Source organism: Cornus florida, unplaced genomic scaffold (genome assembly GCF_030987335.1).
Source record: "Cornus florida cultivar Cherokee Brave unplaced genomic scaffold, ASM3098733v1 CherokeeBrave_3.0.0_Hap2_Chr01, whole genome shotgun sequence".
NCBI classification, from domain to species: domain Eukaryota; kingdom Viridiplantae; phylum Streptophyta; class Magnoliopsida; order Cornales; family Cornaceae; genus Cornus; species Cornus florida.
The window spans coordinates 116,266,388-116,287,453 of NW_026775571.1; the positions used below are offsets into that span (position 1 = coordinate 116,266,388).

At 36.5% G+C, this 21,066-nt stretch overlaps 3 protein-coding genes across 3 annotated transcripts; 2 read left to right on the forward strand and 1 right to left on the reverse strand.

Moving 5' to 3' along the window:
• Window positions 1–9,358: 9,358 nt before the first annotated feature.
• LOC132316090 (protein DMP4-like) lies at window positions 9,359–10,094 on the forward strand. The gene has a single exon (XM_059814603.1). It carries the CDS (start codon window positions 9,402–9,404, stop codon window positions 10,038–10,040), a length of 639 nt encoding a protein of 212 aa, XP_059670586.1. The 5' UTR covers window positions 9,359–9,401; the 3' UTR covers window positions 10,041–10,094.
• Window positions 10,095–11,708: 1,614 nt separating this feature from the next.
• On the reverse strand, window positions 11,709–14,562 carry LOC132316073 (pentatricopeptide repeat-containing protein At5g46100). The gene is made up of 2 exons (XM_059814581.1): window positions 14,421–14,562; window positions 11,709–13,609 (listed from the first exon to the last, which is right to left on the reverse strand). The coding sequence occupies exon 2, from the start codon at window positions 13,450–13,452 to the stop codon at window positions 12,007–12,009; it is 1,446 nt and encodes a 481-aa protein (XP_059670564.1). The 5' UTR covers window positions 13,453–13,609; window positions 14,421–14,562; the 3' UTR covers window positions 11,709–12,006.
• A 2,081-nt stretch (window positions 14,563–16,643) lies between these two features.
• LOC132316109 (triose phosphate/phosphate translocator, chloroplastic-like) lies at window positions 16,644–21,040 on the forward strand. Its single transcript, XM_059814623.1, has 12 exons — window positions 16,644–16,987; window positions 17,085–17,159; window positions 17,274–17,339; window positions 17,599–17,677; window positions 18,306–18,426; window positions 18,560–18,655; window positions 19,086–19,198; window positions 19,306–19,383; window positions 19,486–19,602; window positions 19,820–19,919; window positions 20,011–20,111; window positions 20,698–21,040. The coding sequence occupies exons 1-12, from the start codon at window positions 16,728–16,730 to the stop codon at window positions 20,713–20,715; spliced, it is 1,224 nt and encodes a 407-aa protein (XP_059670606.1). The 5' UTR covers window positions 16,644–16,727; the 3' UTR covers window positions 20,716–21,040.
• The last annotated feature ends 26 nt before the right edge of the window (window positions 21,041–21,066 follow it).

Below are 21,066 nucleotides of genomic sequence, written 5' to 3' on the forward strand. Positions count from 1 at the left end.
AAATTTGCTATTGAAACAACCATAGACAAATTAAATAAGCAAAATGCAAAACAATCAAGATGATACAATGCAATAGTGCATGTAGATATAGAATGAATGCATTTACTTTATATTGGTTAATTTTGCATCTTATTTTGTGAACCTTAAGGAAGAAATATAAATTCCACTAAAAATACAAGTATGAAAATAATATTAATTACCCTTATTACCTAAAAAAAAAAAAATTTAAACAATTATACAAGCTTAGGAAAAGGAAAAAAGAGAGCAAAGGGTCACAAAATTCTGCTTCAACATTCACTTCGTCCCAAATTAATGGCATAAGACAAAAAGACATTAGCTACCACAAGTTTCATTTCTTAATTGTTTAAGGAGATCGTGATTTCTTTATAAGCTACTTTTGTCTGGCCACACAAATAATCAAACAAAAAAAGTCATTAAACATAATGTAGCTTCAATAAATGTAGTATTAAATGAACTATATATTGCATTACAAAAAGCAGGGAAAGAATAATAAAAGATAATCAAAATCTGATCTTACCATTTTTTGTAATTTGATAAGTAATGGTACTCCTGAAGCTCGTCATCAGCATTAGGCAAAACCACAAGTATCCACGTCGAGAAAGAAAAGGGAATTATGATTGGAAGGATACCAAAATGTACTTTCTTTAAAATCATATACAACTAAAGATGGAAATCCCAACAACATTTCACCATTCTTAGAAATGCACAATGGGACTGAGTACTGAGAAAACTCGGGATCTGTCAAATAGGGGAATCCTTATTAATTTAGTCCAAGAATCTTTCAGACCATATTCCTTCATGACCCATACATCAGCATGAGTCCCACCATAGTTACACAGCACACACAGGCATCCTCTCAAAATCCCCAACTTCAATTTGAAATAGCCATCTCCGTAAAGACTATCCAAAACATCAAGTTTGCAAACACCATCTCCATAGTTAGGCTGCGCCACCTCCTTGTATGTCTCCTTCACTAAATCAAGAGAAACAATCACCCAAGAATAATTTGATCTGGTACTGATTCCCACAGGCCAATGGAGAGCATTGTTTGCAAATTTACTGAAATCCAAAGGTTGCGCATAAGGGAAGTCCTGAATCCTTCTCCGAGTATCAGTCCTAAATGTATAAACCTTGATTTGTGTTTCAATGCCAACTGAATACCCATTAATTGTTAGGTTTATTTCCATCTATATGGAGGAAAGCCCAAGTGGGTTTTATTAAAGCCCAAAGCCCAGCCCTTTAGGGTGTATAACCCTAAGGAAGTCAGAAAAAAGGAAAAAAAACATAAGCCGTAGCTTTCACAAGAGAGAGAGAGAGGAAAAACGCAGTTTTTTCATATACTGCCCAGATTTCATCAAACCTCCGATCTTGCTTCGTCCGTGGTCCGATAGAGCTGAAATTTGGAGGAGAGGTTAACGACTCAATGAGTTAAAATCTGAACGATGAGATCGGATTTTGGGCTCGGGAACAGTGATTCGTGCCCGTGAACAGTAACCGGGTTTTTGATATTTTTCTCTCCAATTCTCTTTGTTTTTTGCCAAGATTGGTGATATCTTGATGAGATGTATTGTAGTCTCTAATTGCAATTAGAGAAGACTTTGTGTACCCATTATTTGGTTCATAGTGAAAATTTCAACTGGACTAGGTCCCGTGGTTTTTTTTCCTCACAATAGGGAAGTTTTCTACATAAAAAATTGCTTGTGTTCTTGTAGCTTGGTGTGATTGAATTTTTTCTCTATTATTTTCAGCACATATAAAAGTAGATATACACTATATTTGCTTGTATATAGAGAGAAAAGTTATTTCGCTGTATTTGTTTATTATTATCTCTCCCAACAAATTGGTATCAGAGCTCCAGGTTGACAGATTGTCAGGTTGGCAGTTTGAGTTATGGAAGCAAATACGAGTAGAATGATTAATCTCAATGGTTCAAATTATCACATATGGAAAGGAACAATGGAGGATCTTCTTTATGTGAAAGATTATTACCTACCGATGTTTAGTGCTGAAAAATCAGAAAACAAGTTTGATGTGGAATGGACTTTGTTACATCGACAGGTGTGTGGGTATATGAGGTAGTAGGTAGATGATAATGTTTTGAACCATATTAGTGGAGAGACAAATGTACGTTCTCTATGGAGTAAGCTTGAACAGTTATATGCTAGAAAGACTGGAAATAATAAATTGTTTCTGATTAAGCAGATGATGGCTTTGAGATACCAGGATGGGACTCCTTTATCTGATCACCTGAATACATTCAAAAGAATTATTAATCAGCTGGCTGGAATAGGTATTAAGTTTGATGATGAGATACAAGGGTTATAGTTGCTTGGTTCATTACCGGACTCGTAGGAGACGCTCAGAACTTTATTGTCTAACTTCATTCCAGAAGGTGTAATCACAATGGATATGGCCAATAGTTGTTTGCTAAATGAAGAGATGAGAAGAAAAACATAGGGATCCTCTTCACAATCAGAGATCTTGGTTACAGAAAAGAGGGGGAGAAGTAAGGGCAAAAGTCCGAAGAACAGAGATAACAACAGAAGCAAGTCCAACAAGTTTGCAAATGTTAAGTGTTATCATTGTGGGAAAAAGTGACACATCAAGAAATATTGCAGGCAATTGAAGAAAGAAAACAAGAATGAAAAAGGGAAGGGAACGAATAATGGAGATGACAAAGATGGTGATGACAGAGTTGCTACCACCATTTCTGCAGACTTCCTCATTGTTTATGATGATGAGACGATAAATGTTGCATACCATGAGACCAGTTAGGTGATTGACAGCGGTGCCTCTATTTATGCTACATCTCGGAAAGATTTCTTTGCGTCTTATAAATCTGGTGATTTTAGAACAGTAAAGATGGGCAACGATGGCTTGGTTAAAGCCATTGGAATTGGGGATGTGTATCTGAAGATGAATAATGGCACGAGGTTAGTTCTCAAAGATGTGAAGCATATTCCTGACATTCGTTCGAATTTGATTTCTGCAGGTAAACTTGATGATAAAGGGTATTGTAGCACTTTTAGTGATGGCCAGTGGAAGCTCACTAGGGGTGCTATGGTTGTGGCTCGAGGCATGAAGCACTCTGTACTGTACGTTCTGCAAACAAAGATCTCCAATGACATTGTTAATGTGATGGAGGATAATGATATAACAGAGTTGTGGCACAAGAGACTGGCTCACATGATTGAGAAAGGATTAGCTCTATTAGGGAAGAAAAGTTTACTATGTGGACTGAAAAGTACACTTCTGAAAAGGTGTACTCATTATTTATCAGGGAAGCAGAGCAGAGTCTCCTTCAAGAATTCCCCTTATTCGAGAAAGTCAGAGATACTGGATTTGGTACATTCATATGTGTGTGGCTCTATGAAGACGAGAACACTTGGTGGCTCCAGATACTTTGTGACCTTTATAGATGATCATTCAAGGAAGTTGTGGGTATATACCTTGAATTCAAAAGACCAAGTGTTGGCAGTATTCAAGCAATTCCAAGCCCTAGTTGAGAGACAGACTGAGAAGAAACTGAGATGCATTCGTACTGATAACGGCGGAGAGTATTTTGGTCCTTTTGATGAGTATTGTAGACAGCAGGGTATCCGGCATCAAAAGATAACTCCGAAAACTCCTCAGTTGAATGGCGTAGCAGAAAGGATAAACAGGACACTGGTTCAGAGAGTAAGATGTTTACTTTCACAAGCCCAGTTACCAAAATCCTTTTGGGGGGAGGCATTAAGCACAGTTGTTCATGTGTTGAATCTTACACCCTGTGTTCCTCTACAGTTTGATGTGCCAGACATAGTTTGGACAGGTAAGGATGTCTCATGTAATCATCTGCGTGTTTTTGGGTGCAAAGCATTTGTGCATATTCCAAAAAATGAAAGGTTCAAACTTGATGTGAAAACACGGCAGTGTATATTCCTTGGCTATAGCCAAGATGAGTTTGGGTAAGCTTTATGATCCAGTTGAGAAGAAAATTGTGAGAAACAGAGATGTCGTGTTTGTAGAAGATCAGACGATTCAGGATATTGAGAAAGCAGGGAAATCTATGTCTCAACAAGGTGATATCTTGACTTGTGTGGATCCAGCTCCTTTGAAGAATCTGCCATCTTAGGTTGAGAATGATGTTCAGGATGACCACCAGTGTACAGGTGATGTGGGTGTTCCCCTACAGGTTCAGAGAGATGTTGAGACTGATGAGCAGTTGACAGCGCCAGAGATTCCACCAGAGATTCCATCCAGGAAGTTTCCCAGAGACCGACATCCTTCCACTTGGTATTCAGCAGAGCAGTATGTGTTATTGATTAACGGGGGAGAGCCCTAGTGTTTTGCAGAAGCCATAGAAGATGAACACAAGACAAAGTGGGTTGAGGCCATGCAAGATGAGATGTAGTCATTGCATGATAATCACACCTTTGAGTTAGTGAAGCTACCTAAAGGAAAAAGAGCTTTAGAAAACAAGTGGATTTACAGGAAGAAGCCAAATGGGTTCTCTTCACGGCCACGGTACAAAGCTAGATTGGTTATCAAAGGGTTCGGTCAGAGAAAAGGTATTGACTTTAATGAGATCTTCTCTCCAATAGTAAAGATATCATCGATTCGTATAACACTCGGCCTAGCAGCTAGTCTTGACTTGGAAGTTGAGCAGATGGATGTGAAAACTGCTTTCCTTCAAAGTGATTTGGAGAAAGAGATTTATATGAAGCAGCCAGAGGGTTTCAAAGTGAAAGGGAAAGAGGATTATGTGTGCAACTTGAAGAAAAGCCTATATGGTTTGAAACAAGCACCGAGACAGTGGTATAAGAAGTTTGAGTCTGTTATGGGAGAGCAATACTACAAGAAGACAACTTCTGATCACTGTGTATTTGTTAAAAAATTCTCTGATGATGATTTTATTATTCTACTACTTTATTTGGATGACATGTTGATTGTTGGTAGGAATGCTTCAAGGATTGACCAGTTGAAAAAGCAATTGAGTAAGTCATTTGCTATGAAGGATTTAGGGTCAGCAAAGAAAATTCTTGGCATAAGAATCAGTCGTGACAGGAATGCCAAGAAGTTATATTTGTCACAGAAGGAGTACATTGAAAAAATGCTTCAGAGTTTCAATATGGATAACACTAAAGTGGTTAGCTCTCCTCTTGCTACCCACTTCAAACTGAGTACAAAGCAATGTCCTTCTACAGATAAGGAAAGAAAGACATGGAAAGAGTTCCTAACGCCTCAGTAGTAGGAAGACATGGAAAAAGTTCCTTACGCCTCAGCAATAGGAAGTTTGATGTATGCAATGATTTGCACAAGACCAGATATAGCCCATGCAATTGGTGAAGTTAGCCGATTCTTGTCAAATCCGGGAAGAGAGCATTGGAATGCAGTGAAGTGGATCATGAAGTATTTTTGAGGCACTTCCCGTTTGAGACTTGGTTTGGGAAACGAACAACCATGGTTAGTTGGCTACACAGATGCAGATGTGACAGGGGATGTGGATACTCGTAAGTCTACTTCGGGTTATTTGATCACTTTTGCAAGTGGGGCTGTAGGTTGGCAATCGAGACTTCAAAAGTGTATTGCTCTTTCTACGATAGAAGCAGAGTTTATTGCAGCAACAGAAGCGACTAAAGAGTTGCTATGGGCAAAGAAGTTCTTGAGAGAACTTGGTTTCAAGCAGCAGAGGTGTGTGTTGTTTTGTGATAGCCAGAGTGCTATTCATCTTGCTAAGAATTCCAGTTTTCATGCAAGATCTAAGCACATTGATGTATAATTCCATTAGATCAGAGATGCGTTGAACAATAAGTTGCTTGAACTTGAGAAGGTTCACACTGATAATAATGGTTCTGATATGTTGACAAAGACCCTACCAAGAGAAAAGCTTGAAGTTTGTTGTTCGATCGTCGGGATGGCGATTCCCTCCACATAGTCGGAAAGGGGGAGATTTGTTGGGTTTATTTCCTTCTATATGGAGGAAAGCCCAAGTGGGTTTTATTAAAGCCCAAACCCCAGCCCTTTAGGGTGTATAACCCTAAGGAAGTCAGAAAAGAGGAAAAAAAACATAAGCTGTAGCTTTCACAAGAGAGAGAGAGAGGAAAAACGCAGTTTTTCCACATACTGCCCAGATTTCATCAGACCTCTGATCCCACTTCGTCCGTGGTCCGATCAAGCTAAAATTTGGAGGAGAGGTTCACGACTCAATGAGTTAAAATCTGAATGGTGGAGATCGGATTTTGAGCTCGGGAACAATGATTTGTGCCCGTGAACAGTAACCGGGTTTTTGGTATTTTTCTTTCCAATTCTCTTTGTTTTTTGCCAAGATTTGTGATATCTTGATGAGATGTATTGTAGCCTCTAATTACGATTAGAGAAGAATTTATGTACCCATTATTTGGTTGATAATGGAGATTTCAACTGGATTAGGTCCCGTGATTTTTCTTCCTCACACTGGGGAAGTTTTCCACTTAAAAAATTGCTTATGTTCTTGTGGCTTGGTGTGATTGAATTTTTTCTCTATTATTTTCAACACATATAAAAGTAGAGATACATTATATTTGCTTGCATATAGGGAGAAGAGTTATTCCGCTGTATTTGTTTATTATTATCTCTCCCAACATTAATAACAATAGAAGAGACTCCTACCACCTTGTAATTAACAATGCCCCCATCATAACCAAACCCACCATAGGATGCCCCCATCATTCCTGAATCCAGCAATCTCTTGATTTTCTACTAGATGGGTTCCATATGAAAAGATCTTCGTGATCCTCATCCACAATTTCTATATAGAGCAACCCATTACAACAACCCACAACCGAAACCACATCCTTTAAATGGAATGGGCAGTCAAAATCAAAGGCACTACCAGATTGCTCATACAATACTGAGTAAAGAGGACAAGACTCCAAACAACCATAATTTGCAAAATGTCAAGCTGAAGTGAAAATGAGTCTGTAATGTTTATAGTCACCGTCTTCAGCTGACATACAAGTATACAATACAACTAAGGTGGGTTTTAACGAAATGGGTATCTGAAATCAAAGAGCACCATGGTTTGCAAACGCACCTGAATTGCAACAGAGTTTTGACGGGCAGTCTAAAGAGTATTTAGACGATACTATCATGCGGAAGGTTCACCGATTCATTTGAATTTTTGGCCGGAAAAGTGCTCTGTTCGCTCCCCATCGGGTGGTGCTGCTTTGCTTTCTATGGTTCGGACCACTTTGGCAACAAACGAACCGATATCGAATCAAACTATGTTACAGTCTCGGTGATGATCGATCGATAGAACAGAGAACCAGTTCAGTACTTCATTTTAGAGCCAAAGGTTTTGTACGGCGACTAGAGCTGTACGGCGAGAACAAGGTTTTTGTAGTATTTACTAAATTGATATTGAAAGAAATTTATCCTTTATTTAGATTATGTTATTATAATATATAGAAAATAATTTATAACATATGACTATAGGAGTATGACACATATAACATTTTTTTTTTTTTTTTTTTTTTTTTTTTTTACGGATAATATATATGGTGCTCTCTCCAAACTTAATCTAAAGGTCAATATTAAAACACGTGATTTGAGATCACTTACTCATACTACACCGTTTTGGACCAAATGGAGCGTGAACGGCAGACCTTTTCTACACCAATTAGAAAACAATAAAAGGGAAGGAAGATCTTCACCGCCACTACCAAAAACGGAGTAGGCAAACTTAAATGTGAGACCCTTTAATTACCGAAATACACACTAACATACACATAAAGTAGTAAAGGGCCATATTCAATTTTGAATTTAATCACCAAGTTTTTAAGGGCCCTGATTTTGAATGGGCTGTGAATTCGTTTAATCAAATGGTTACAAATTATTTATTTATTTATTTGGGCATATTACTCATAGAAAGGGGCCTAAGTTTTTTTCTTTTTATTTGGGCATTTCATTCATGGTAAGGGGCCTAAGTTTTTTTTTTTTTTTTTGAACCTATTACTAATGGGCCAAAAAAATTTAAGAATCTCTAAATGTTGAGGCCCTAGGCAACCGCCTTGGGCCGGCCTGATTGGGTTTTCATATTCTCCTCCAACTCCATGGATAATATCACAGATTTTCCTCTCTTTGTTTTTTTTTTTCGGTATTTTGGTTGGAAAATATATACGTAGTATTTCTTTTTCCTTTGGTGGGTTGATCTGATTAACAGCTACCACTGTGCCTGTACGGAAGGGATACTCTGCTGTTGTTTGAGGAGGCTGCAAAATCATAAACCATAGAAATCAATACCCAAATCGCATATGACAATATCTACAAAATAGCTTTGTTTCAATGACCATTGAACAATAGTAGGCATTAAATCCTATAATTTATTTCATTTCATTATACCACTCTAGCTACAATAACCATATGTAGTTTGACGATTATGTTTTAATTTGATTCAGGAATAAAGTAGTGTAAATTGAATAACATTTATTTACCGGAAAAAAAAAAAAGAATAAATTGAATAATGATAATATAATACCATCCAATTTCTTATCTTACTAAATCATAAATTATGTATACTTGTAAAATATATCTAAATGAAATGATATATGTATGTGTTATATATATATATATATGTGTGTGTTTGTGGGATCCACAAACTTAAGTCATCCATGATGACATTGTTGGCTTATGGAGAAAGCTCAATTCTTGCTTTAGTGAAGCTTTGTTGGCTTATGGAGAAAGCTCAATTCTTGTTTATAGTAACAGCCTTATTATGGCTTGTTTGGGAAGCTACAATTTTGAGCCTATAAATAGGCCATATGTATATAGTGCTTGTAAGGATACACTGGAATGAAAAGCTTTCCATTCTCTCCATCCGTGTGAAAGATTTATTTCTTTGAATATTACTCTATATATACATGTATATTCATTACAGTATGTATGTATATATATATATATATATAATATTGATAGAAACAACATATCAAGAGGAAAAAAAAAAAAAACAAAGAACATTTCATCGTAACGCACAACCGAACTGAGTCCGTTACGCCTCAGCAAAACAAACTACGTAATATACTCAACAAACATCCCACAAAGCTTAAGAAGAATAACTTTCTACTTGAGTTACAGCAGATAATGAAATCTCATATTTAGTATATCAACATCCAAAAACAAGTTCCATATTAAGGCACTCCTCTTGAGCCTTTTGAGAATATTTTTTTGGCATCAAGCATTATATGAAACCAAAGTTTCTGTTTCTTGCAAGGCATCATTAGCCACCTTTCACTCCCTTCTATTTCACTCAACATTCATCTCTGTCGTCATTTATAAATGCCCCACCTTCTCACAACCAACTGCTGCGAAAATCCTGATACGGATCGATCAAAATAAAAGGGATCGAAGAGCAATCAAGCACCATGGAGATTAAGGTGGAAAATGGAGAATCTCGGAATCCCAATGACCCAAAACTCCCCCTCCTGCTGCAAGACGTAGCCATACCCGAAACACAACGGAAAACCCTCATACAGAGAGCCATGAGCCAGACATTTAAGAGCTCGGCTAATTTAGCCAATCTTTTACCTACTGGAACGGTTCTTGCTTTCCAACTTTTGTCGCCTATTTTCACAAACGAAGGCGAGTGCACCTCAGTCAGCCGAACCTTGACTGCTGGGCTGATAGGTCTCTGTGGGCTGTCATGTTTTTTAGTGTCCTTCACGGATAGCTTCAAGGACAAGAAAGGGAATGTTTGTTATGGGTTTGCCACATTCAGAGGCTTGTGGTTCATTGATTGCTCAGCAACTCTACCACCAGAAATTAATGCAAAGTACCGGCTGCGAGTTATGGATTTTATGCATGCCTTCATGTCGATGCTGGTGTTTGGAGCTGTTGCACTCTTTGAGGAAGATGTGGTGGACTGCTTCTACCCTAAGCCAACAGATGAGACCAAAGAGCTCCTCACATCATTGCCAGTCGGAATAGGGGTCATTTGCAGTATGTTGTTCGTTTTGTTCCCTTCCAAACGCCACGGAATTGGTTTCCCCCTTACTGCTAATTAGAATTTTTTGTGTGTTCACTTCATCTTGTCATTATAAAGACTTCGTTTTCTCAAATGTATAAATTGTTCTTCCTCCAGTCAATTTCAAAGTTGAGAAATAAGATCTTACCCTGCAATCAAACCAATATCTTAGTCATCTACAACATTGATGGTGCCAGGTGATTAAGCATTTAGGCTAGTGTAGTTCTAGGAAATAATGTAAACCATTTACACCACAAACTAGGATTCAGAAATTTTGCAATGCAATTTGCAACAGGATTGAAGAATTAATTCAGAAATTTGAGAAGAAAATAGAAGCTAGTGCTAAACAAAAATAAGAAGATTCTCCTATAATAAATAAAGACAACTTTATAAGAGGAGAAGCAATTAACATTAGAGGGAAACAAAGAGGCATATGTTTCCATTTTAGGATGAACAGGAAGAGTTCAAAAATATAAACAATATATTTAAGAAATTATCCTTTTTCATAACATGCATGTTATATCTATATATAGTATTAAATGCAAAACACGAGTTTACCATTTGCCTATGTTCACCATGCCAAATCCTCATGCTAACTATCTTCACTTACCCACTTGTTCAAAATATTTTTTTCCTTGTAACTGATGACTTAGAATGTGCAACAATAAAAATAAAAAATAAAAATTGTGATAAAATTAATTCTAATCACACTAAATTGCTACTGCTACCATGGCATTACTACAAATGGAACACCACAGCATCTACCTTACAAGCATCAACATGTTGCACACGCGCATCATGTGTATCTGTCCATTATATATAATAAGGAAGTCAAAAACTCGAGGCTTCCAAGTGAAATAATAAAGAGGAATCATACCTGGAAATGCAAAATGATTCACATTACCCAAAATCCCATGGAATCACATAGAATGCTCAGATAAAGAAATAAGTGTTCTCAAACTATGCCAAAAACATGTTTTTGTTGAGCTACCCAAGCAAGTGAAAAATGTGGTGAAATTCTAAACTGTGCTGACTTAGAACTGTTCAAGCGTAGATGTATGGTTCTGCCCCTTTTCTCTCCTTTAATGGAAGCTTTCCAAGGCGAAAGATGTAGATCAACGTGCATTAACATGCCTTTCCAAATGTCAAGTGTCCAATTGATGTGTTTGGAGGCAAGAACAGACTCCAACCTTTGTGCAGTCCAAGGTACATCCCTTCTGATATCAAGTGATTGTGGGTCAGTGGCATCCTGACCATCATTTTCTGCACACCAGCAGGCAAACCAGGCATGAATATAAATTATTATTGTGCTTAAAATCAGGAAGAATAAGTGAGTTCCAATAATGATAATGGCTGCTTGTGTTTGTGTTTGCAGACATGAGTATCAATGCGTATGAAATGTACATATTGAACTGCACCCTGCATCTTTTGCCACCAAACTTCAATTGTTTCTAAAATTGCATCCAGATATTTTGCTCCACTTAATTCAGAATATTGAATTAAATTGCAGCCCTTTTTTTTCTTTCTTTCATAGAGGTGCATTAAAGATTTGACAATTCTAAATCCTTGAACCCATTAAGGTTACGGTCAAAAGGACCCAATACATCAGGTTTACACCTCAAAGTGTATATTACAGCGTATTTGAGAATTGAGGATAATCAATACCTTGACTTTACAAAAAAAAAACATCACAAAGAAAAAATAATAATTATGCTAACCAGGTACGTATTATAATGAATAACCCTGCAGCTCCATTATCTGGAAGTTCCATGACCGACCCCTCAAACCAAGAGACACATGGATCTGTCATGCAAGTCCACTGTATAATTAGGAATGGGGCGGTCAACATGTACATTTCATCTACTAGGTATTACAATCACAACATCCTGATCCAGGAATGCGTGCTTCCAAGGTGGCACAACATGATAAAAACTCTTATGCATTCAGAAATAAAAATGAAATGGTTTACACGTATACATGGGGATTACTTATTTGTAAACTCAGTTTTAGATTCGTGTTCCAGCCTCAACAACTTCGCCTATCAGCTCAACCTGTAACAATTCTGCAGCTTCACGAACCTTCCTCCGCTCCCAAAATACACCTACCACAGCACTCCATGTTCCCTCATCAGGAATGCATCCATCAAGGACCATCTCATCAACAATCCAACCGCCTCTATGCAGGTCCCCTTTCTTACAGAAAAATTTGACAAGAAAATCAAATGTTTTGGCCTCAACTGAAATTCCCCTGGTGCGCATGCTTAGATACAATTGAAATGCCCGGTTTGGAATACTCACCGTACAAAGGCCTTGGACTACAGTATTATGAATTCTAACATGAAGGCTCCAATTTAAACGATTTGGTGAAACCCCCCCAAGGACCATCTCATCGAGGAAGTTTGCAGCTTCTTGGAACTTCTTAACTTCACAAAAGCCATTTATTATTTTCCAATACAACCCTGCGTCTGGTTTCAAGCCCTGGACCTTCATCCTATCGAGAATCTCCAAACCTTCTCGAAGCTTTCCTTCTTTACAGAATCCATGAATTAAAGTACTGTAAGTTATTATGTTTGGCACATGGCGTTTGGTAACCATTATTTCCAATATCTCCATAGCTTGTGAGCAATGTCCACTCTTGCAAAGCCCATTCATGAGAGAACTGTAAGTATACACATTGGGCTCAATACCTTTGCTCAACATCTTGTTAAATAATCCCATAGCTTCATCCATATTGTTTGAATGGCATAAGCCATGAATCAAAGAAGTGTAGGTAACAACAGTGGGTGAACAACCTTTTATGTCCATCTCCGCGAAGAGCTCTTTTGCCTCACTTATCTTCCCCGATCTACACAACCCATTGATCAGTGTACCATATGTGTAAGAATCTGGAATACACCCGTGATTGGGCATCTCATGGAAAATCCGAAAAGCAGCATCTAGTGTTCCACTGTTTTTGCAAAGGGCTTTGATCAAAACATTGAGGGAAACAACAGTTGGTGTTATTCCTTTTTCTCGCATATATCTGTAAAACCATAGAGCAATTTTTAACTGGTTTTCATCAACAAGAATGGAAAAGATTGTAATGTAAGACTTTACTGTAGGTGGACACTCATATTCCTTCATCTTCCGGAAAATCCTAATTGCGTCAAGTGGCCTGTGAACCCGACCATAGGCTCTGCAAATGGAGAGGAAAATGTCTTCTGTAATATTACACTTCTCGTCTTTCATTCTATTGAGTAGGTCCTCAGCTGATCTGAACTGGTTCCCAGAGACTAGTCTAGAAATCATGAGACTGAAGGTGTTTTGATCATGCCTGAAACCATTAGTGTACTCCGCTGTTGCTGCATCAAATATGTTAATAGCTTTATGCAAGTCCCTTTCTGCTCTAATTAGCCGTTCAACCAGTGTTGACGTGATTTCTTTCGGCCATTTGATCATTGCCTTTCTAGCCATTACAGCATTTCCTCTTTTCTTGGAAGCATTTCCCTCCAAATTGAGCTAATTTTATTAACGCACGACAAGCTTTTGAACTTGATAAGAGTGAATCATTTCTCTAAGCTGCTCAGCAATGCATGTAACGTGACACAATCTTAAAGAAGAAGCCCCAGCCCTGTATGAATTATCCATAATAACATCACTCATCATTTTGTGGAAACTGTACTATTATTATGGTATCAAATATTTCAAACTTCTGAAAACAAAAGAGACAAAATGAAAGAACCAAAGTTATTCAAATGTGATCTCTAATTCCAATAAATGTAATAACTCAACTCAACAAAGCGATTTCCCAACTACTTGGGGTAGGATACATGAATATATTTTTTTTTCCAATTCCATCTAAGCTTTGACTGAATCTGATAAACTAAAAAAATATGGACAATTAATCGATGGTCTTCTAAATAAATGCCAAATCCCAAAGCACTCAAAAAGGTGAGGACTAGTCTCCATTAGGCTTTGCGTGAAGGAAGGAGATTGCCATTGAAGGAACGTATTGATAATGAAAACCAACCAGAAAATTACATACTTGGGTTGGCTACTTCAATATCCATTGTAAAGAAGTTTATAATTAATATTGAGAACAAGTCAGTTCCAGTCAGAAAATTGTGTGAAACCAAGATAGATTAAACTTAAAAGAATGTGTCCAAAGTTGTATAGACACAGAAGATTACATGAATTAATTCTCAGAATGACATGATTGAATTTCAAGCGAGCTAAGCTTTGAAGATTTAATATGTATATAGCTTGGAAATATATGCCAAAGACAACTAACTAAGCAACGCAACAAGATTTATGTCAGGCATTTTATCGAACAGTTAGTTGGCCCTTTGTTTCAAAGATATTTTGACATATACATCCACAATTACACACAAAGACACGCACATATATATGTATATATAATATATACAGGAGGTTGAATGTACCTGATTTCATCCGAGGTCGGACATCGGATCAATAACTTGTTCAGAATCAGTGTCTGAAGAACAAAGAGAACAGGAAATTCTCGAGCCAGTGAGTGTATTTTCTTAATTGTACTCGAACTCCTTTGGTGGGAATCAAATGGGGTGTCCTTGGACCATATATCAGTCCAATTGACATGTGAGCTGGTGGTGATGGGCTGACTCAATCTTGGGCTTCTTTTCGACAGCCCAGAACAAATGAAAGGAAAACGGTTTATCATTTATCCCAATAGGATCATTTAGCCCAAAAGAAAATAATAATAATAATACTAATAATAATAATAATAAAAGAAACTTGAAAGTTGGAGTCCCATCAGGAACATATTATAGATAATGAATGTGAATTTGCATTAAGTTTTAAAAAATAAATAAAATTGACGAGCTCTAAATGAAAATGACGGTAAATTTGGTAGATAATCAATTTTTTAATTAACATTTGGCTGGAGACAACTTAATTCTCATAAAATTATGGCTCTAATTTATAAGCTTGATTTCTATCGATTTTTAGGTCATTATTTCACGGTATTGTTCACTTTCTCCATTCATAAAAAGAGACCTATTTGGATTTCTATTTTAAAAATAAAAATAAATTTCAAATAACTAAGAAATGATGTTGTCTTGAATTATTATTTTTTAATTTAATTCTGCAAACTTGTGCTCTTCAATTACTCTTAGGACCACCATCTCACACGTAGAAGTCACTTTCTTTTCACGAAGTAGGGAGGGACTTAATTGATTTTGTAATTTGAAAATAAAAACGATTTTTATGTAACTAAAAATAATAATATTATGTTAAACTAGATTATTTTTTCAAATATTTTAATTAGTCGATTCTAAATTAGAAAAAAATAATAATTATACGAGATTGTAATTGACAATTATATACAAAATGTTTGTGAGATTTCTTAAATATCAATATAAATTTCTGAAAATAATAATTTTTATGAGAGAAATGTTATTAGTACTTCACTTTTTCACTTGCACTTTACTTACCAATTAAAAAAAGAAAGACATAATTGTTCTTCACTTTAGAGGTGCAAATTTGTCAATTTATTTTATACCACTTCAGCTCTTTCTTCTTTTTTTTTTTTTTTTTTTTTTTTGGTTTTCAAGACAAGAATGATTAAAAAAAAGAGAGAGAATGCAAAGTTCAAACACAAACTTCCGAATTCAAAAAAACAACAAGCCAAATCACTTGGACAATACCACACTTTTTACCACTTCAGCTCTTGCGTGGATGTTTTTATTTATATCTAAATGTTAATTATGGTAGTGGTGTGAAACAAAGTGATAAGAGGAACAGAGTGATAAGGGTTTAGGATTACAGTGGCAAATGGATTGGACAAAAACCTCACTTCAGGATAAGATGGACCTCACAGTCATAAAGCCCATACCAAACCACCAACTAGAAAAAAGGTTATGTACTAACAAAATCATAATATATATACACACACACACACAATACACACACAAGTTGAATGAATTATGTTCTTCCATTCTTTTTCTTAAAAAAAAATAAAAAAAGAAGATAACAGACCTCATACCACTTACTATTTATGAGAGAACTGAAAATGTTGAATCGAGTTGTTTATTGTTATTTATTTTAAAAATCATTCTCAAATATTGTATATGAATGTGTGTGCCTCACTAATATTGTCTAATATGATATATCAAAAAACAAAAAAAAATTGAACATCTTCGTATTTTAGTAGAAATAAATAATTTAAAATTTGACAAAAAAATTAATTTATTACGTCTATCTTACTAACCCTATAAAAGGAGCCCGAGTGGAGCTATTCAGTAAATCATCTGACTCCGGGAACAAATTGAACTATCTTCTTATTTTTGTAGAAATAAATAATTTAAAATTTGACAAAAAAATTACTTTATTATTTTTATTACCATAAATAATAAAACAAATAATGACATACGGTAGAAAACAACGAAAGCATTACTGTCGGATCAGGATCTTTGTCGCCACGCATCATTAGCAATGAATATTCTATTCTATCATGGCCCGCGATGTACCATATCGTTCCAAACAAAAAAACACAACCACAGGTTTTATCAACCGTTGGGTCCGTTCCGTTCGTCTCGTCACCTGACCACCACTCAAACGGTTCCCATGCTCTCCAGGTGCAAGATATCACCATCAGCGCATGATAATTCAATAACTCCCTCTGTTTTCCACGAATATGAGAGCTCAATGTAGCCACTAGACGACATCACATATCCTACTCTTTCTCTCTCTAATTTCTCGCTCTAAAAATAATGGAGTCCCGAGTACTCTCCGGCGCCAACACCATCTCCGGCATTCCCCGGATTAGAAAGCCCACAAGGCTCAGTACCGCTTACTTCGCCGCCTCTAGACCCATCAAAGCCGTCGGTGATGGCGCGAACGTCACATGGGGAAGGCAGCTCCGGCCAGCTACACTCATCCAGAACTCTCCAGCGACGAAGCGCGAGATTCTAAGACCCGTCCTCGCCGCCGCGTCGTCGCCGTCCGAGGGCAGTGCCAGTGATTCCACCGGGTGAGGTCCGTTTCCTCAGTTCTATTCGGGTAGTCCGATCCATTTCAGTGACCGTGCTAATCCGTTTTGTGTTTTGATCTGACCTGATTTTTTGCAGGGACGGTAAGGTAGCTCCGATTGGGTTTTTAGAGAAGTACCCGGCTCTTGTCACCGGTTTTTTCTTCTTCATGTGGTAGGTCACGTGACACCTCCAAACTGCGCCGTGGTTTCACCTGCTTAATTGCGGTCAAATAGTCAAACCAGTATTTAACATCGAAATTTACTCTACTAATATTTCCTTTTGCAGGTACTTTCTTAACGTCATCTTTAACATCATCAACAAGAAGATATACAATTACTTCCCTTACCCCTAGTAAGTACTTTAAGTCTTTAATATTTAATGTGATAGTTTTCTTAAAAACAACACTATGAAACATTATGTCTGTGTGATCTTTGTTTTGCTGTAGAGGATTTGGACTCTGATTTTTTTTTTTTTACTGGATTATTATTTTTTTAACAAACAAGAATTTTGGATAAACTAATGCTGCTTTTTGTTAGTGTAGGGTAGAAATTTTGTTTATAGTTGGGCGTAATTTAGCATGATGGTGATGAATGTTAGTTTGTGTGTGCAGTTTTGTATCAGTTGTTCATTTGTTTGTTGGGGTGGTGTATTGTTTGGTGAGCTGGGCCGTGGGCCTTCCGAAGCGCGCTGTAAGTTGAACGCTCAAAGCCCATTAACTCAAAGCTAGTAATTGATTGAATTTTTCTAATTTTGAATGTAGAACACTTTGTGCAGCGTGTGTGCAGTGAACTAACTCAAAACATCCAAGTTTCCTTCAATACTTATTTATTGGAGTCTCTATCTAACTTTCAAGAACTGTTTCCTTGTTATATCGCACGCGTGTAAAAAGGGTCATTATCTTCTCTGGTCTCGTTAATGAACTTAATGCTAGGTGGTATAAGGCAAGACTAGATATATGTGTAGTTTTGTTACTCTCAAATTTGCAGTGTGTATTTATGAGCATATAATTAATGCGTCTTTGATGCAAAATTTCGATCATATATGTGTAATTCAGTAATGTAGTAGTATGATATATAACCATTGCTGATAACAGGTCTTATGCCTACCAGAAATTCTCACAACTATGATTTCTTAATACTAATCACATTTCTCCATTATCTTATCAATTTGGATGAACATATAACCTATTGGGTCTCGATTGTTTCCTGGAATTATATCAACAGTTAATCTTGATTAATAGCGCTCCATATCATTTCCCTTTGTTGTGATGATTTTTGCCACCCTTACGAATTGATACGTCAGTGACTGTCTATGTAGCCTATTGACTCAAACATTCTAAAGCTGCTCATCCCTGTCGCTGTGTGCCACGCATTAGGCCACGTGACCAGTAATGTCTCATTTGCCGCAGTTGCAGTCTCATTTACCCACACAATCAAAGGTGGCTTACAGTACTCTATGCTATTTTGGAGAACTTTAAGTCGATATTGCCTCTATGCTTAAAGAGCATATGACTGTTAAGAGCACATAATCCGTGAATCTAAGTCATTCTCATTTGTTTCATTTTGAGTCAGCCCTCGAGCCTTTCTTCAATGCTGCTGCTTCCCAATTCATACTTGGTCAACAAATACCCTTGACTTTGTGGCTATCACTAGCTCCAGTTGTCCTTGGTAAGCACCTCTTTCTGTTTGTGGTTGTTTTTCTTATTTATGCCTGTAAGTATGTATGAATTTAGAATTCAAACCGCAATTACCTATTTAACTATAAGATATGGTAAACTGAAGCACAAAGTATCTTTCATTCAGTTTTAAATAATGAAATTTATGATTAATGAAGAAATGAAAAAGAGCACAAGTATCTTTCATTCAGTTCTAAATAATGAAATTTATGATTAATGCAGAAATGAAAAAGAGCACAAGTATCTTTCACTCAGTTTTAAATAATGAAATTTGTGATTAAGGCAGAAATGAAAAAGAAAAAGAAAAAATCTAAAATATAATTTTGGCGTAGATTGTGACAGTTATATATGCAAAAAAAAAAAGGTACTTAACTTGTCACAGTGTTACATTATTAGAGCATGTTTTGACAAACTGAATGCAGGTGTGTCAATGGCATCACTGACTGAGCTGTCTTTCAACTGGACGGGTTTCATCAGTGCTATGATTTCCAACATCTCCTTCACTTACAGGAGCATATATTCAAAGAAAGCGATGGTGATTATGTGCTACTATTAATTGTTCTATCTTGAATAAACTACAATGATGCCATTACTTTTGATAAATTGCTTGTCTCTTTCTGATGGCTGCTGCTTCTTTCACAGACTGATATGGATAGCACTAATTTGTATGCCTACATTTCCATTATAGCCCTCTTTGTCTGTATTCCACCTGCCCTCATTGTGAGTAAGACTAGACTAGAACACCAATGGAATTTCAATTTTTATTATTTAAATCTTTGTCCCATTTTCTTGTTTTTCCATGTATGAATTATGATTATACAGTTTGAGGGACCTCAACTTATGAAGCATGGATTTAGTGATGCAATTTCTAAAGTGGGTCTAACAAAGTTCGTCTCAGATCTCTTTTGGGTGGGAATGTTCTACCACCTATATAATCAGGTAAATCGACTTTTTCTTCTTTTAGTAACTCAAAGTGACAGTTCAATTCATTTCAATCCTTCAGGACTTAGCCCCAGAAAATAGCAAAATCCATCTAGTTACGCAAATTACTGATTCCATCACTACTAATATTACTGATTTGATGTACGTGGTGTACCATGGTACCTTTATTGTCATTAAGATGACCAAATATTTTTTTTGCGTTTTGGCTTCTCAGTTAGCAACCAACACCCTTGAGAGAGTGGCACCTCTTACACATGCAGTTGGCAATGTGTTGAAACGTGTGTTTGTGATTGGCTTCTCAATCATTGTCTTCGGTATATATACATCTCAGCTTTACCACGTCTTCTGGATTTCTTTTGCCAAAATATTATTACTCCCAGATATCTAACAATTCAATCTCTGCAGGTAACAAGATATCAACACAAACAGGCATAGGAACAAGCATTGCAATTGCTGGAGTGGCTATTTACTCCTTCATCAAGGCCAAGATAGAAGAAGAGAAAAGAGTGAGTCCAATTTCATAACATACAACTTAAAGTGCATTAATTTGATTTAAATTCTTAAAAAAATAGAAAACAGAGGTGACCATGTAGATTTAAGCTCCTCAGTTTGTGTTATATTTGCAGCATGTGTGATCTAATGGTAGTTTCTTTTATCAGCATTCGTCCATATTGGAGTGAACAGATAATATTTGGCCTTAGCCTAAGAACCGATTGGTCTAATGCTTGTTTTAATGATCTTGCCCATTTAGCAAAGTTTGCCAAATAGAGCCTTTGATCTGAAGATTTGTGTTACTAATAGTTGTCTTTCAAGCAATCAAAATCGATCCATTTACATTTAAAATGATACCATGTTGCACTTTGTAAAATTTGAAATGATATATCATTATATTGCATAGTTTAAGTTCATTATAGGATATTATTAAAATGGCATTTCTTATTTTTCTATTATTGTTTTAACAATGATGCAGTTATATTCATTCTTTTTAAATATAAAGTAAACAGTCTAAAAAAATTATATATGGATCATCACTGGAGCAGCAGTTAGTTATCCATTTAATATGAGCTCTTCTATTTTCTTTTCTTTTTCCAGCAAATGAAAGCAGCGTGACGGGAAAACATCGCAAGGATGTGGAAGGCATGCTGTAGATTTTGTTTTCAATGTCGGAAATGACCAATTGAGTATTTCTCTATCATTTGTTTAATCATTCTTCAATCAGTTTTATTCGATTTAGAGTACAAGCAATTGCTTATTTGCAGTCACGAATCAACTCATATTTATCGGAATAATGTGTCAAGTACTGGGAAAAGACTCGAATAATGTATCACTCCTGTCTATTGTGACCAACTTTTATGATCACAAACTCTGAACTCTGAAGGGAGTGCACAGGATTTGTGAGGATAAACTCTGTGAATGGTATATTTATTCTGGGACAGGTTGTATCAGGACTACTTGATGTAG

Excerpts from the sequence above, each read along its gene's own strand:
- LOC132316090 (XM_059814603.1), top strand. The coding sequence starts at position 9,402 with ATGGAGATTAAGGTGGAAAATGGAGAATCTCGGAATCCCAATGACCCA.
- LOC132316073 (XM_059814581.1), bottom strand. The coding sequence starts at position 13,452 with ATGGCTAGAAAGGCAATGATCAAATGGCCGAAAGAAATCACGTCAACA.
- LOC132316109 (XM_059814623.1), top strand. The coding sequence starts at position 16,728 with ATGGAGTCCCGAGTACTCTCCGGCGCCAACACCATCTCCGGCATTCCC. Across the intron at positions 16,988-17,084 it reads AGTGCCAGTGATTCCACCGG|GGACGGTAAGGTAGCTCCGA; the intron begins GTGAGGTCCGTT and ends GATTTTTTGCAG. Across the intron at positions 17,340-17,598 it reads AATTACTTCCCTTACCCCTA|TTTTGTATCAGTTGTTCATT; the intron begins GTAAGTACTTTA and ends TTGTGTGTGCAG.